General features: G+C 44.8%; 1 protein-coding gene across 2 annotated transcripts; it reads left to right on the forward strand.

Annotated features, from left to right (window-relative positions):
• Nucleotides 1–1,676: 1,676 nt before the first annotated feature.
• LMO2 (LIM domain only 2) lies at nt 1,677–8,606 on the forward strand. 2 transcript variants are annotated; one of them, XM_064657124.1, is made up of 4 exons: nt 1,677–1,757; nt 2,038–2,215; nt 5,240–5,455; nt 7,622–8,606. In XM_064657124.1, the coding sequence occupies exons 2-4, from the start codon at nt 2,175–2,177 to the stop codon at nt 7,839–7,841; spliced, it is 477 nt and encodes a 158-aa protein (XP_064513194.1). In that variant the 5' UTR covers nt 1,677–1,757; nt 2,038–2,174; the 3' UTR covers nt 7,842–8,606. The 2 variants fall into 2 exon arrangements, with proteins under 2 accessions (XP_064513194.1, XP_064513193.1); XM_064657123.1 differs by lacking the exon at nt 1,677–1,757 and adding an exon at nt 1,770–1,922.
• Nucleotides 8,607–13,032: the final 4,426 nt, after the last annotated feature.

Below are 13,032 nucleotides of genomic sequence, written 5' to 3' on the forward strand. Positions count from 1 at the left end.
GATACATTAAGGGACAGAGTTCTTAAATATAACAATTTCCTGTGAATTTTGGAAAAATAAATAGAAGGGAGGCAGCAGGCCAGTATGTCTGTAGTCTGTGCACAACTTATGAAAGCAGAACATTTACTAGCATCATGGAATTGTTCACATTATTCCATCAGGAGTTATTCAGAATGTGAATACCTCAATCATCAGGAAAATTTTGCTTCAGAGTTTATACTGTATTAAACCTTGAGACACAAAGTGAGAAACCAAGCTCATAGAAGTGTCTTCATTTTTTTTTAACATTTGATGTCCTTATGGATGTTTTTGAGCCACCTTTAAATTTAATTTCTGATTTTTTTAAACCAAGTAAAGTTCCTGGCAGATTTTTTTTGGCAGTTTAAATATTTAGTCTTCTGGAAAGATTTATATTTTACTTTTCCGATCACAGGGTAAATACACCAGAAATTAAATAGTCATCATATAATTCAATCCCGTCTGTGAAAACGTAACAAAAGAACCTTTTCCTTTAACAGAAATAAGAGTGACTGTCATGCTGTACTACCTTAAAATACATTGGAGATAATGTGTTTAAAGAATTAGAAAGATGTGTTCTAATGACCAGTGATGGCTCTAAAGTATTGCAAGAGCTTGATTCAAAGACCCTTGAAAGGAATAACAGTCCTTCTGCTGACATTACTAATCTTTGAATCTGGCTCATTAATAAATTGCAGATATTATACCCCCAGCTGCCAAAAAGCTGAAAAAAACCGAGAATCTAGTCATAAAAATAGACATCAAGTGAATTTCTCTTCTGGGAATTAAAATAGAAGCAAAGTGTTTCTACTACTGCTCTCTAGTGCTTTATTATAGATATTTTCTTACTGTTTTTAAAGGAATTAACAGGGCAAGCAGTTCATTTCATGCAGAAGTCTGCCTCCAGCAAGGGCCAGTATCTAATGCCACAGAGACTGGGAAAGGCTCGATTTGCTGTAATAGTTTTCACTCCGACGCTGTAAATCAGTCCTTTCCGGGATGCGCTGTGCTGATGGAGAGGAGGAAGGGTGGGAGGGAAAACAGAGATATCCAGGCAAGACTTTCCCATCTTTAGCTCCTCTGTGATTAATTACAGATCGATACCTTGTACTCGCCGGCTTTTATCGCTCATTAACATCAAACGGTGTCAGGGTATAAATTTGTTAAATGAACAAATGAACTGGGGGACGTTACAAGAACTGGGGGATGGCGGGGAGCAAACACCCGCAAACGTTCACTCGGGGGATATAAATGAAACACGACTGAGCTGAGTAGTTTGAACTCTGGATGGGAAAATAATGCTTGGGGATCTTTACCTGTGGATCTCAAAGCACCGTCCAAACACATGCAGGCATGTGCACACACATGTAAGACAAGGAGAGGGCAAGGAGAGGGATGGTGAGTGTCGCTCTGGTCCTGTGTGGGGCTGGGAAGGCGGCAGAGCACAGAGCCAGGCGCTTATTTTTTCCCAGCCCTTGGGATGATTTTCAGGTTGCCCACCCAGCAAACGTTAGCAAAGGAATAATAAGGGAGGAGAAAGCCGGCTCCAGAGAGCCCCGTTCTGCCCCTTTAAACAACCCATCGAGCCGCGACGCTGCCGCTCGCCCCGCCGAGCCCCCAGGGGTGCAGTTAAAGAAAACGGGCATCTGTCTCTTTAAAGCGTGATTTCCTCCCATTGTATTTGAACCGCGATCAGGAAAAAGGAAATGAAAGCAGAGCCCCGGGGGCCGAGCCGCGCAGTAATAACCCCGCGGGGCTGCGGGTCCCGCCGCCCGCAGCGAGCGCCGGGCGCGGAGTAGCCGCGGTGGCGGCCGCGGCCGCCGCCCCCCGCCCGCGGGAGCGGGATCGGGATCGGGAGCGGCCCCGCCGGCCGGGGCGCGGGGGGAGCGCGGCGGGGATGGGAGGTCAGAGCTGCGGGCGGGGGCAGTGCGGGGATGGGGGTGGAGGGGGGAGAGGAGGGAGGTGCGGGGCTGGAGCGCAGCCCCAGCGCCTGTTTGTGTCTGTGTGTCGGTGCTGCAGGAGGAAATCCTGTGAATGTCATCGCGGGCCGGCGAGGGAGCGCGGCTGGAGACAAGGCTCCGCGGGCAGACACCCTGTGCGCAGCCGGCGGGGGCAGAGCCCACCACCGGCACGCCACAAAGGAACCGGCCCTGCCAATGTCATCGGCCATCGAGAGGAAAAGCCTCGATCCTTCCGAGTAAGTGGCCGCTTTTTCTGACCGGTCCTCCCCATTCTCCATCTCCCCTGTCCATCCTTCCCCAAGAGGCTCCCGGTGCCACCCCGTCCTCCCCGACGGAGCCGCCACTGGCATTGTGTGCCCGGCAGCCCCGCAGGGCTTCGGCACCAGCCCTCGCTCCTCGCTGCCCCCGCACTGGAACCGCACCGGGATGCCCGGCCCGCGGGGCTGGCGGTGGGGAAAGCCCCCCAAGTTGTGGGAAGGAGCAGCCAGGAGCAGACAGACGCACCCCCCACCCCGGCAGGGAATGTCCCACCCGCTCGTCCCACCCCGGAGTGCTGGAGATGCCGCGCCGGCGACACCGAGCACCGGCGGCCGGGATGCCCCGACCCGCGAGGCTCACGATCTGGGGGAGGTTGGGAAGAGCCCCCTGAGCTGTGGGACGGAGCAGCCGGGAGCAGGCAAACGCACCCCCCCCGGCCCCGGGCAGGGAATCTCCCACCCGCTCATCCCACCCCGCGGTGCTGGGGATGCTCGGAGGAGCCGCACCGGGGACACCGGGCACTGCGCTCAGGCTGCCCCGACCCGCGGGGCTGGCGGCGTCGGGGAGGTTGGGGAGAGCCCCCCGAGTTGTGGGAAAGAGCAGCAGCGACAGCAGAGAGGCGCAGGACACACACACACACACACACCCGGCAGGCACCACTCATCCCACCCCGGGTGCTGGGGATGCTAGGAGAGAGGGAGAGCAGCCCGCTTCCCAAGCCTGAAGGTTTTTCAGGGAGGGAAACCTCCCTGCCCCATCCCTAGGGACCCCCCCTGTGCCCCATCCCTGGTCTGCCCAGCTCGCTGCAGCCCATCAGTGGAAGGTCGGGGCTGTTTTATCTGCGGGTGCCCAACTTCCACGTTTTCATAATGCAACTTTCAAGAGCTCATAGAAGCTGCTTTGGTGGGGGCTGGGTGTTCTGCTAAGGGCATGGAGAAAGACTTGATGGCCAGGATGTAGGAGATGAGAATTTCCCTTGCTGGGTTTTCCACTCAGAGAAGGGACTGGCTCCAGTACCCCGATCCAGGCTTTTGGGCTGTGCTCCTGCTGTCCCGTCCCTCCTGCACACCCAGGGATGGGAGCTTAGCACAGACCCAGGGTCACTTCAGCCCTACACATGCTAATAACTGCACTTAGGCTTGTTTGGAATCATGATAAGAGGGAAGAAAAAAAAAGAATTATAAAATCTTCATTTGCAGATAACGCTTCAAACATCACTCAGAGTAAATTGAGTCATTCGTGGTTTGTTTCCTGTGAGATACTAAAAATGCCATTACTTGGAGTGAACACATGGGAACCGCTGCTTTTGGGGATTAAATCACTTCATTCCATGTCACATCTGATGTTTTACATGTTACATTTTCTCTTCTTTTATGCTGTTTTTTAAGAAATGCTAATCCAAGCTCCTAATGATGTCCAGCTTTCAACTACAAAGTTTTTTAATCTTTATTTATTTACCTGCCTTGTGTTCTAGTGACTTAAGTGCTGGCTTAGGAATCTATGGACATCAAAAAGCTTAATGTGTAAACCAGGAATGCTGTTCTGCATAAACATCCGTTGGGCTGTTCTGGAGTTTAGGGCTGTCCAAGAAACCTGGCTTGGGATTCCCAAACACCCCTCAGATGGAATATTTTGGGATGCATCTGAAGTTTCAAATAAAGGATAATAAAGGATAATGATGTGTGTTTCCTATTGGAAGGCTCTCAGGAGTTGCCAGAATGGAGCCCACACATTAGGAAAGGGAGTAATGGAGCCCAAAAGGATACATTTAGAAAAACCAGGGCCTAATCATGAGTTCCCCATGATTTTTAATGAAAACTCACAGGATGGAGAGCTGGCAGGAGAAGGATGTTACCACACAACTTGCAGGGCACAGCAGTTTAAACTTAGAAGAGTGAAAACCAGAGCAGAATATAACCAGATAATATATCAGGGCTCAGCTTGCCTAAATAAAAACTGCAGGATCACTTTCTCAGCCCAGAAGTTCTTGACCAGAGGTCATTCCTCCCTGCTGAAGAAAGTCATTTTTGCCCAGAAAACTGCTGATCCAGTAAATAAGCAGGAGTAATATAATTTTTTCCTGTTGCCTGTTGGAAACTGTGAGCAGCCAGCTCCTTCTCCATCAGTGTAGGTCTCCTCTACCCCCACCAGCCCAAGGGAGGACAGACCAGTGACAGAAACAAATTGCTGAGGGACTCTGTGTTAGAGCAAGAAACAAATAACATGGAAAAATTTGGGGGTCCACTCTAGTTCCCACAGGTTTGAAATTAAGCAAGTGCTTAGAGGATGGATCCAATAGATTTTTTAGTGACTTCCATGGGGTTTGAGTGAAGCCAAAACCTTACAGAACTGAGCTCAGGCACCTTCCTTTGAATTTTTTGCTGTTCTTTTTTTTTTCTTCTCTTAACTTGTAAAATTACCCAAAAAGACAAAGAAGAGAATTCCTTAAGAAAATAGTTTTGAAGAAAATTTTTGCTTTATCCCCAGGTATTACCAGAACCATCTTAGATTTCAGAGCCTTTTAAAAAAGCAACAGCATAAGGTGCTGAATAGTCAATGCTAATATCACAATAAAGATTTGTGTGTCTAATGTGTAATCCCAAATATTTGCTTGAGTATAGAGACTCACCCCAGTGGATTCATGTCCTTGGCTAAGGCAAAAAAGAAGTCCTGCACTAACATGAGGTAAAATTCTGGCTCTATTAAAACCACCAGTGAATCTCAAACCAGTTGGGCACTGGTCTCATCTGTTGCATTTTTTCATTTCATGCTGTTCAGGGAAATGACATCCTCAGACTCAGTCTTCAAATTTACATTTCCCAATGGAAAGTGTAAAATCCCTCAGGTGCCTTTTTTAGTCCTTTAGCCCTTGGTGAGATGGAATAAAAACAAGGATATAATCCCTATTCCAACGTGTTTTATTTTGCTTTTCCTTCTCCTCACACAGATGCTTTCAGATCAGAGTTGATTTTCCAACTCCAATGATTCTCTCATTCCCTCAGGGAGCCAGTGGATGAAGTCCTCCAGATCCCCCCTTCTCTGCTGACATGTGGAGGGTGCCAGCAGAACATTGGGGACCGGTATTTCCTGAAGGCCATCGACCAGTACTGGCACGAGGACTGTCTGAGCTGCGACCTCTGTGGCTGCAGGCTCGGCGAGGTGGGGAGACGCCTCTACTACAAACTGGGCAGAAAGCTCTGCAGGAGGGACTATCTCAGGTACACAACCCACTCCTCACACCTTCAGCCCTCTCCTTCACATTTCAGCTTTGCTTGTTCATTTAGTGAGTACAGCAAGGAATAAGGAATTGATTTTTAATTGCTCTTAAGGCCTGAGAGCAGCCGGGAGTGTGATGCAGCTCGGGTTTGAGATGTGGACTCGTATCATACTTGTAGAATCCCAGAATGGTTGGGGTTGGAAGGGATCTTAAAGATCATGCAGTTCCAACCCCCTGCCATGAGCAGGGACACCTTCCACTAGACCAGGTTGCTCCAAGCCCCGTCCAGCACTTCCAGGGATGGGCCAGCCACAGCTTCTCTGGGCAACCTGTGCCAGGGTCTCACCACCCTCACAGGGAAGAATTCCTTGCCAATATTTAATCTAAACCCACTCTCTTGCAGTGTGAAGCCATTCCCCCTTGTCCTGGCACTTCAAGCCCTTGTCCAAAGTCCCTCTCCAGCTCTCTTGGAGCCCCTCTAGGCACTGGTAGGTGTTATAAGGTTTCCCCAGAGCTGTCTCTTCTCCAGGCTGAAACCCCCAGCTCTCTCAGCCTGTCTTCATAATTTTGGGTTTCATGTCCAGATGCTTTATGGTATTGCTGGGATTCTTCAGTAACTTCTAGATAAATCTAAAGATTATCTGTGTTGGTTAGATAAAAAACTTGGAGTTGTTTACAGTTAAGTCTTTAAAATCTTGTTTAAAAAAAGGCATTTTTTTAATGGAAACAAAAACATTGCTACATGTGGTGGATAAATCAGAATTATTTGATAATGTGAAGAACATAGTAAGAGCTCCTAGGACTTGGGGTTGTTGGCATCTTGTGGTCTGCACAGACATAACCCCACAGCTCCAGGTGAACCCTACAGGGTCAGCGTTGTTACTTCTTATGGGTATTTTCATTGATAACCCTCTGCCTGTCAGTTTTTCCCAAAATTTGTAAGTAGAAGGATTAGTTGGAGATTAATATATTTCATAAAAATTGGTAACAAAGGATCTTTACATTCTTGAGTACAATTAAAATGTGTTCCATTTCTTCTGGTTGTGTTCCATTTCTTCTAATGGATCCCTAACGTGTCAGGGAACAGAATAATGATATTTAATGGTATTTTCCCAGCTATTTCACTGAAGGCTGATTTACCTGCCAATAAAAACTATACCAAAATCTCAGTGGACTCCCTAATTATGCTGTCTCTGAGCTTTGCTGATGGGAATTTTGCTAAGCTGAAAGTAAGGACTAAGTTCTGCTAATGGGACCACTTGTGATCCAGTGTTAATTAGACTCCCCAAATACTTTTCATCTTAAAATGGAAGCAACAGGAAGTATGGCAATACAATTAATGCATTTTCTTGCAGTGAAATTCAGTCCTTTTATTTATTTAATAATGCAACAGATAATATCTTCCCCCGTTAATGAAAAATTTGGCAACCTTTGTGTAACCTTAGCATTACTTTTGTTGGGCAGAAGCGAATAGTGACATCTCCTGGTAGATGAAAGAAATTATGTTCTTTCCCTTTAATCCTTTCCTTAAACTACAAAGCACAGCTGAAGACAAGCAACATTTATCCATGGAAAGGTAATTTGTCAATTACAGAAGTGGAAGTATTAGCAGGGCACAACTTTGTGCAATATTCTGGGGAACCTCTTCCTGAAGTGCTCCGCAAATTCAAGATAAGGTCATTGATCAGAGAAGTAAATTATATTGATAGATTTGAGGAGATTTAGATTGGATATTAGAAGAAATCCTTCCCTGTGAGGGTGGTGAGGCCCTGGCACAGGTTGCCCAGAGAAGTTGTGGCTGCCCCATCCCTGGAAGTGTCCAAGGCCAAGTTGGATAGGGGTTGGAGCAACCTGGGCTAGTGGAAAGTGTCCCTGCCCATGGCAGGGGTTGGAACTGCATGGACTTTACAGTTCCTTCCAACCCAAACCATATTCTGCTTCCATGATACTGAAAGCAGGTGAGGACCTTGGATTTTCTGCTTCGGTTTTTGGTGTTGCAAAGTTTCCAGCTCTGCTCGGCAGCTTTCCGCGTCTTTTCCAAGTCTTTCTAACTTCACACTGCTATGACTAATGGCTCGGGGCACTGGAGTTGTGTCCTTGTTTTGATGTGGTTTTTCCCACCTCCCAGCAAAGGAACTCTGCTCACTCCTCTGCCGTGTTGTTCCAGGCTCTTCGGCCAGGACGGGCTCTGCGCCTCCTGCGACAAGCGAATCCGGGCCTACGAGATGACCATGAGGGTGAAGGACAAGGTGTATCACCTGGAATGCTTCAAATGCGCTGCCTGCCAGAAACACTTCTGTGTTGGGGACAGATACCTCCTCATCAACTCAGACATAGTGTGTGAACAGGACATCTACGAGTGGACTAAGATCAATGGGATGATCTAGCAAGGACGTGTCTCAGAGTCTGTCACAGACATCTCACGGGCGATGCCGGTGCCCGGCTGCAGTGAGGAGATCGACACTGGAGCTGTGGAATTTAAAAGGGGGGGAAACACCACGGAGTCGGCCCTTTGCAGGCAGTGCCACATAGAATGTAAACTACACATAGGTGAAGGAGGGAGAGCAAAGCAATAGTAGATAGACTGACTTGTGGTGACCACATGGACAGTAACTGATATCAGCCACGGGGACAAACACAACTCCATAACCAATTCTCCCAGCTGGGAAAGAGTAGGGACTTCTGTAAAGAGATGTTATGATGTCATCACCTGCAGACTAGGATTGTGCAATTAAATTTTCTTTTTGTCTTGTTTTAATGAATTAAGTTTAGACTACAGCTCCCAAATTAGGTGTGAGGAGGAATACTGGAAGGAAAGAACCATCCCTGACGTGGTCATTCCACATGGCCTTCCACTTTGGATGGGAAAGAAAGCAGGAAGAGGGCGGGGGTTATTTTTGCATGGATTTTTTGTTTTTCCTTTGGGAATGAACAGTGCATCCTCTAGTCCCAAACTCTTCTTTTAAAAAATCCTGCTGAATAGTTGTTTTCGGGCACTGCTGTTTTGAGATGAGATGTTCCCCAGATCATTTCTATACAAATATAAATCTAAAGAGTTGTTCAACTATTTTATTAACTTAGATTATATCAATAAAATATTCGTTGTGTGTAGTAAGACTCTGCAGCTTTAATAAAAATAATGGAAGAATTAAGTGTTGTTATTCCTTTTCTTTTTTTTTTTTTTGAGTTGGGCTGGATTTTGGTTGTATTATTTATTTTCTTGTTGGGGCTCGGAGCAACCTGGTCTAGTGGAAGGTGTCCCTGCCCATGGCAGGGAGTTGGAACTGGCTGATCTTTGAGGTCCCTTCCAACCCAAACCATTCTATGATTCTGTGGTATCATATTTCCTCCAACTTGTTTTCTCTAGGATAAATAGTCTAAATTCCTTCTTGCATGAAAGCTGTTTCACACCTCTGACAATCTCTATTTCTCATCTGTCTCTGTTTTTCTGATTATATGTTACCCTTTTTGAGATAGGTATCACTAGAACTGCAAGTTGTGCTCAAATACACTAAAATTTAAACCTTTTGACAGAACTGAACAAGTCCTATCCACTTAGAATACGCTTAGCATGTCCATTCCCCCCATCAGAACTAACACATCAGGAATAACACCCATACCTGTGGGTATCAATTTGATTATTTTCAATAAATTTGTCACTTAAGGCATCTCCCATCCAAGTGGCAGCACAGACCAATGACAACACTTTGCATTTTACAACGGATATTCTGAGAGCTCGTTTGACTTTTCTTGATTTTGTTGCCACAACAAGCGTTGGGGACAAAACTCTTAAATCTTATTACTAGTGGAAGTGGAAACTACACATAATGAAATCATTGAAAAGTACAGTTTGAGGGCGCTGTGACTGAGCTCTTCTCCGGTGATATGCTGACCTCTGGAGGCCACAGGCAGCTGGTTGGAATTATAATTACCAGCCTAAATTCTTGCCACTAGAGGAAAGAAAGAGATGTGCAAGAGGAAAATTCAGCTATCAGCTCTCTTCATTCACAATGGCTCCTTGCAAATCTTAGATCCAGCTGGAAACAAAGTCTAAACTAATTAATTAATTCATTCATTTACATGGCTTGGTGCATGTACCCAGATGACAGGTTGGCATGTGCTGATAGTACTGACTGGTGAGGGGCAGTGGGAGATGAAATGAGCTTCCCTTCGACAAAGCAAGCCATGATTTGGCTTCTCAGAGTTGCTCTCAAGAGGTTTTGAGCTACATCCTGCTCTCCTGCAGCAAGATGGTACCACTGACTCTAAAATCAGAGTTACACCAATATAACAACAGCACTGACATGGTCAGAATCAACAGGTACCAGTACAGGTAAGGGTTTTGACACTTTTTCCCTAAACCTTTCCCAGCGTCATGTCTAACCTTACTAGGTCATGCTGCAGAGCTGATTTTCATGATTCCTCCTCACAAAGAGGTTTGACCAAAAATTTAGTTTAAGGGGCCTCGTTAACATCTGGGCTGAGATCAGGCAAGAGTGTCAATAGTTCAGAGAGGCTTCGTGATTTACATGAACTAGACCAAGATCTGTATTTTGTTCTCACCTCAGAAGGTGTTCCCTGTGTGACTTTTGTCAAAGTAGTTAAATATTCTATTTTTCAAATACACACTTGTAGAATGCAGATATTGTCAATTATTCCATAAAATTTTTAAGATTTCCTAATGCAAATATGCTCATATTGTGTAAGGTGTAGTTTAAACAGCAAAATTCATTTTTTTTTAAACCTAAATTAATGTATTTGTAAAGCAAGGATGTTGAAGGGTCCACAGTGCGTATCCTTATTTTGTTATAAGACCACCAGTGTGATGCAGTCTGTGTAACTTCAGAAAGCTTAGGCTGAACTGGAAAGAAGAAGAGCCTCCTCTTGAGCAGTAACATTGCTCTAACTGTATAATTATATCAGTCTGCTGGTGGACTTTTCCCTACTGGGTTCCCAAGTCTTGCTCTTCGAATCCAGGAGGAGAGAGAGAGGAGATTTCTCCTGGAATTAGTGTAACCAACACTTCACCTCTGTCCTCACCTCAGTTATGGTCCTTAGAGTAAGGAACTGGAATAACAAGAAGATAAAATATTCAAAAAACCACAGCAAAAATAAAAGCAAAGATGACTTGAACTCATGAGCAAAAAACACAAAAATCTGACTATGACTTCATCGCTGATATTCAAATGCACCATCCTTCCTGTGTTTTCACTATCAGCAGTATTTTAAAAGGCGTATCATCTGTCAAGATTTCCCTTCTTTGTCCCCATTATTCAATGTCATGGTAGGAAGATGGGAGCATTACCATCCATATCACTTTTTTAATTCCCTGCCCTTGAATAAGGGCAATAAGAGACCTGTATAATGGAGTTTTCAGGGGAGAGAGTAAATGGGAATCGGTTGTTAATTCAATACAGGATCCAGAAGCTGTCTCTTCCCTCTCTTTTCTCAAGGTAATACTCTGCCTCCAATTGTCATTATACCCAAGAATCAAATTATTTGAATTCTGGACACATCAGCACAAAACCCAAGACTCCCTGCCAATTTTGTAGCTGCCTTGGAAGAGAAGATCAGAGAGCATCACTCATTTATACGACTGCCAGCCCCAGACTGTAAATTCAGAAAACAAGAAGGCCTCAGGTGCTGCACTTTAACAGGTCTTTCTGCTCCTGAATCACCCCCACCTTAACATCCCTATCACACACAAGGTAACATTTTATCTCTGAAAGGCAAAGCTTTAAGCATCTGCCAGGGTGAGCATCCGCTTTGTGTGGCCTGGGTGTGAATTGAAAATTAGACTGTTAAGTTTATTAATTAGTATCAGTGGCTTAAGGCTTTGAAGGGGATTCATGACACTTGGGAAAATAATCTATAAAGATTTTTGTTGCTCTGAAGAGACAGTGCGGCATCAGCTTATTTCACTTGCAGCAGGTTCATCTCTTTTATAGAGCATATACTGCACTGCAGGCAAAGAGAATTTTAATGGATATTGAAATAAATTATCTATTCCTCTGTCCCACAACAACTGACAAAAAAACATAAAAAGACACAGAACAGAGAGATTGAGATATGATATCACAAAACATTTAAGGAACTATAATTAAATTAGGATTCAGAAGTCTATCAATGGGATGAAGATTAAACTGGCTGAAAGTTGAGCCGTGTTTGAAGCAAGTTGTTCCCTCCTGCTGTGGGTCGCTTTGTACCAGGCTAATGAGAAGGCACATCTTGGAAAGGTCTCTAATAAATCAGCAGATCTCTGATGGTTAATTAAACATAGTTTGCAGGAGTATACACCATGTTCCATTTTCAAGTGCCTTGCAAGCATTAATTACTCAACAGCCTCTGCAGACATTTGCACTTGGGTGGTAAAAAGCCATGAACTTCTGCTAAAATAAACACATTTGGTGACATCTCTGGTGTATTCTTCAAACACAGAGCTTGACCCACCATTTCACTCTGTGTAGAAATACTCAAGCAACTCTTGAAGCCCCTGTGTTCTTCACCCACAGCAAAGGGATGATCAAAAAGCTCCTGTTAAACTGCTATTCTATTAAAAAGTAAATTTTCAAATATTTAATTTTTTGCAGGGCGAAAAGCAGATAATGCATGAAAAAATTATATTTTTTGAAAAGATTTTCAGAGTAGAGATATTTCTTTTTTTAATGAAAAAATTTCATATACCTTTTGCTAGGTGCTCTGTGATCACCTCTGCTCTCTGTCTGGCATATTCTGGTTATATTTATACGTTGATGTAAGACAGCAAAGCTATAACCAAAGGTGAATGGACTGCACTGATTTCTGTGGAGATGCTGGAACTGGAGGGGTAGCAAGAAGGAATGCTGTAACAGGAGTGACTAGAGCGATGGAAAGCTGTTGCTTTGTGGTGTTGAGAGAGGAATAACCTTTTAAAGCCATGACCAAGAGAACTAACCCCTTTTTTTAGTCCAGTGTGCCAGCTACCTTTCATATGATTCCTGAGATGTTTCCTCATCACTTCTTCGCTTGGTTGGTAAAAGCTCACAGGGGTTTGGTTTTCTCCTCTCCTCAGATGTGTGTCTCATCTCAAACAACTTTACCTATGTATTTCAGGACAGCTGTGAAGTAGTTTTGAGCTAGAGATGCTTTACTTATTTATTTACATTTTAAGAGACAATCACAATAAAGCCGAAATTCTTCTCCGATAAGACACATAGTCTTCAGTCTGACCATATCCTGAAGCATCTTAACAGCTACCCAAAGCAGTGCTTATCATGTTAATATCTTAATAAAAAAGACCTAAGGCCTGCAATCATCAACCTAAATACGCTTTGTAGCACTGGGAAACTCTTGGTCAGTCCAAGATAATGCTCTATCATCACGTGGTTGTGATTTCTTGCAGTCCAGAGCTGTGAGCAAGCTCAAAATGAGCCGTGATGCAGTTGCCCTGGAATTCTTGGAGTTGGACCAGCAGCTTGTTTGACCCACCATGCACGAGAAGTGTGTTGTTCAGCTGATAAGAGAACTGAGAACGTGCATCAGCAAATATGGTTTGTTTATCCCGTAACAACTGTTTTTGAGTAGGACGAGCAGAGAGAG

This window comes from Pseudopipra pipra, chromosome 6 (genome assembly GCF_036250125.1).
Source record: "Pseudopipra pipra isolate bDixPip1 chromosome 6, bDixPip1.hap1, whole genome shotgun sequence".
NCBI classification, from domain to species: domain Eukaryota; kingdom Metazoa; phylum Chordata; class Aves; order Passeriformes; family Pipridae; genus Pseudopipra; species Pseudopipra pipra.

Excerpts from the sequence above, each read along its gene's own strand:
- LMO2 (XM_064657123.1), top strand. Across the intron at positions 2,216-5,239 it reads AAAAGCCTCGATCCTTCCGA|GGAGCCAGTGGATGAAGTCC; the intron begins GTAAGTGGCCGC and ends TCATTCCCTCAG. Across the intron at positions 5,456-7,621 it reads TGCAGGAGGGACTATCTCAG|GCTCTTCGGCCAGGACGGGC; the intron begins GTACACAACCCA and ends GTGTTGTTCCAG.